The sequence below is a fragment of the Salvia splendens genome, chromosome 12, assembly GCF_004379255.2.
Source record: "Salvia splendens isolate huo1 chromosome 12, SspV2, whole genome shotgun sequence".
NCBI lineage: Eukaryota > Viridiplantae > Streptophyta > Magnoliopsida > Lamiales > Lamiaceae > Salvia > Salvia splendens.
In genome coordinates, this window is record NC_056043.1 from 19,637,772 (window position 1) to 19,640,231 (window position 2,460).

General features: G+C 51.7%; 1 protein-coding gene across 1 annotated transcript; it reads left to right on the plus strand.

Moving 5' to 3' along the window:
- Nucleotides 1-903: 903 nt before the first annotated feature.
- LOC121757674 (nucleolin 1-like) lies at nucleotides 904-2,460 on the plus strand. The gene is made up of 2 exons (XM_042153182.1): nucleotides 904-1,822; nucleotides 2,261-2,460. Exons 1-2 carry the CDS (start codon nucleotides 904-906, stop codon nucleotides 2,458-2,460), a joined length of 1,119 nt encoding a protein of 372 aa, XP_042009116.1.

Genomic DNA, 2,460 nt, shown 5'->3' on the forward strand with positions numbered 1-2,460 from the left:
AGAAGGAGGTCGATGAGGTGATCAAAGCAGCCATGCGACAACAGTACGCCGACTACCTACACACGGACTTAGGCGGGATGGACGACATCAGTGACCACGATGAAGCGGATTGTGTGCCGGAGACACCTGATGAGCCGCTGAAGGCCCCCGACGAAGCGCATGTCCAGGAGGGGGAGACATCAGCGGGTGACGAGAGTTTCGTTGAAGCGCTCCCTGCATATCACGCATGGCTCAAGAGGGACGCTCAGTTCGACGTGGGCCCAAGATTCCATAAAGAGGATCTATCCCTTATCAATTATGAAATGATTAATTTTGACCTCCTCATTCTTGATGAACCTGATATCACCCCCATCCCTCATGGATGGGGCTCTTGTTTAATTAGCAGGTTCGCTGGCCGGTTCCCCTGCAAGGAGGCCATATTCGACCTTATGAGGGGATGGAAGTGCAAATCACGAGTTACCTTTCACCGGAAGGGGTGGCTCTGCTTCCTGTTTGGAAGCGACGAAGCGATGGAAAAGATCCGCCAACAAGGTCCGTTTGACATCTTCGGGATACCCTTGGTGCTTCAACCTTTGCCGAAGAAGTTTGATCCGGACATGGAACCTGAAGTCATGGTTCCAATTTGGCTGAGGCTAGTGGACTTGCCCCTGGAACTCTGGAACCTTACGGCGGTGAGCAAGATCGCCTCATGCATCGGGACCCCGCTCACTACTGATTTCAGCACCTTGACGCGCGATACTTTGGATGGCCCTCGCATACAAGTCATCATCGACAAGCAAAACGATTAAAGGAGTCCCTTTCGATTCGGCTACCAAGCGGGGATTTTTTGGAGTAGAAAATTGAGTACGAGTTCATCCCGAAATTCTGCAAAGCATGCAAAACTTATGGACATTTTTCGGATGAATGTCGGGGCAGACAAGAAGCAGGGGACCAGGCGCAGATATTCGAAGCCTTTCAACGACCGAGGAGTCGAGGAAGAGAGGTCATCATCCCAAGGAACCCACGGCAGCAACCGAACAGGCCGCAGCACCCTGCTCACAGCCGAGGATGAATGCCCAAGTTAACCAAGATCAGAGAACAGGGCAGGCAGCCAGTTCAGGAGGCTGGGAGCGCTCTTGGTCCAGATCGCATCCCCAACAGCAGTGGAAGCCAACAGGTACCGTCTACCCGATTGATATGAGGACAGTGAGGCCTAGGGACAAAACACGGGATGATCTGAGGGGAAGGCCTGCCGATCCTAAGATCCCAGCTTCACTGAATAAGTTTGCTCCCTTGGCCGAGGAGACCGGACCCGACTCGATTGAGACTACGATGGTCTCGGCGGTGGACCACCAGAGCCTTGCGGAAGATATTCTTGCGGCCGTCCTGCCGCTGATCTTGGCAGCCATTCCCAGGAGTGTTCCTATTGAGCAGCCTACCCCCTTTGTCAACGCAGATAAAAGACATAGAAGTAGAAGTCGCGACCCGCTGATCCAAAGGGAGACAGATCAGAACGAGGAAATTGTTGTTGAGGCTGACCCGCAGGAAGACAAAGGGCCTGAACCGATGGGTATTGTGGAACAACAAGCCCAACCTGATATAACGGGCAAGGAGGACATTGGGAACAAAAAGAAACAAAAGAAGCAACCGAGGGCAGCTAAGGAAACCCAGGCACCGACCGTTGTTGATGTAGAGAGAAGAGAGGCGCAAAATGAAGAGACCAGCCACCCTGCGGAAGAGACAAAGGATACCGAGGCCCAACCCACCGATACCAGAGCCCGACATAGTCGACCCGATACCCGACTGAGTGGTGCCGATAGGGACGGAGAACCTGGCAGTACACGTAAATCCAAGACCCGATCCTGGTTAAGAAAGAGGGATGTCCCCCCCCCCCCATTGGGAAGATGGATTAGATGTTGTTCCCGGGGTGTCCCAATGATCGTCGCCACATGGAACATAAGGGGGTTGCAGGCACTCCCCACCCAAGCTGCCATCGTGGATTTTGTGAGAACACACAAGACCGACGTCATGGGACTATTGGAGACGAAGTTCACGAAGGAGAACTATACATTCTTTCTTACGAATAATTTCAGGGATTAGAAAGCCTTGGACTATTTTGAGCTGATCGAGAATAGCCGAATGCTTCTCATTTGGAATCCAAGCAAAGTGGAACTCGAGCCGATATGAGTGGAGCAACAAGCCATCTACGCCAAAATCAGGTGCTTGACTTCCAATAATTTGTTTCACTTTGTTTTGGTCCATGGTTTACATACTATTCCAGATAGACACCCACTTTGGGAATCGTTAGTTGAGCATGTGATGCAGGATGAGCCGACACTTGTTAGTGGTGACTTCAACAACGTGCTCGCTGAGGATGAAAGAGTGGGAGGATCTGTACCCACCGAATATGAGATTAAGAATATGGTGGACACGTGTGCCTTGCTCGGTTTGGAGGATATTATGGCAACGGGATGCAAATAA

What these genes read in the sequence shown, in the direction of transcription:
- LOC121757674 (XM_042153182.1), top strand. Translation starts at nt 904, where the DNA reads ATGTCGGGGCAGACAAGAAGCAGGGGACCAGGCGCAGATATTCGAAGC. An exon ending in CGGAGAACCTGGCAGTACAC is followed by an intron (nt 1,823 to 2,260) that starts GTAAATCCAAGA and finishes ATACTATTCCAG; the next exon opens with ATAGACACCCACTTTGGGAA.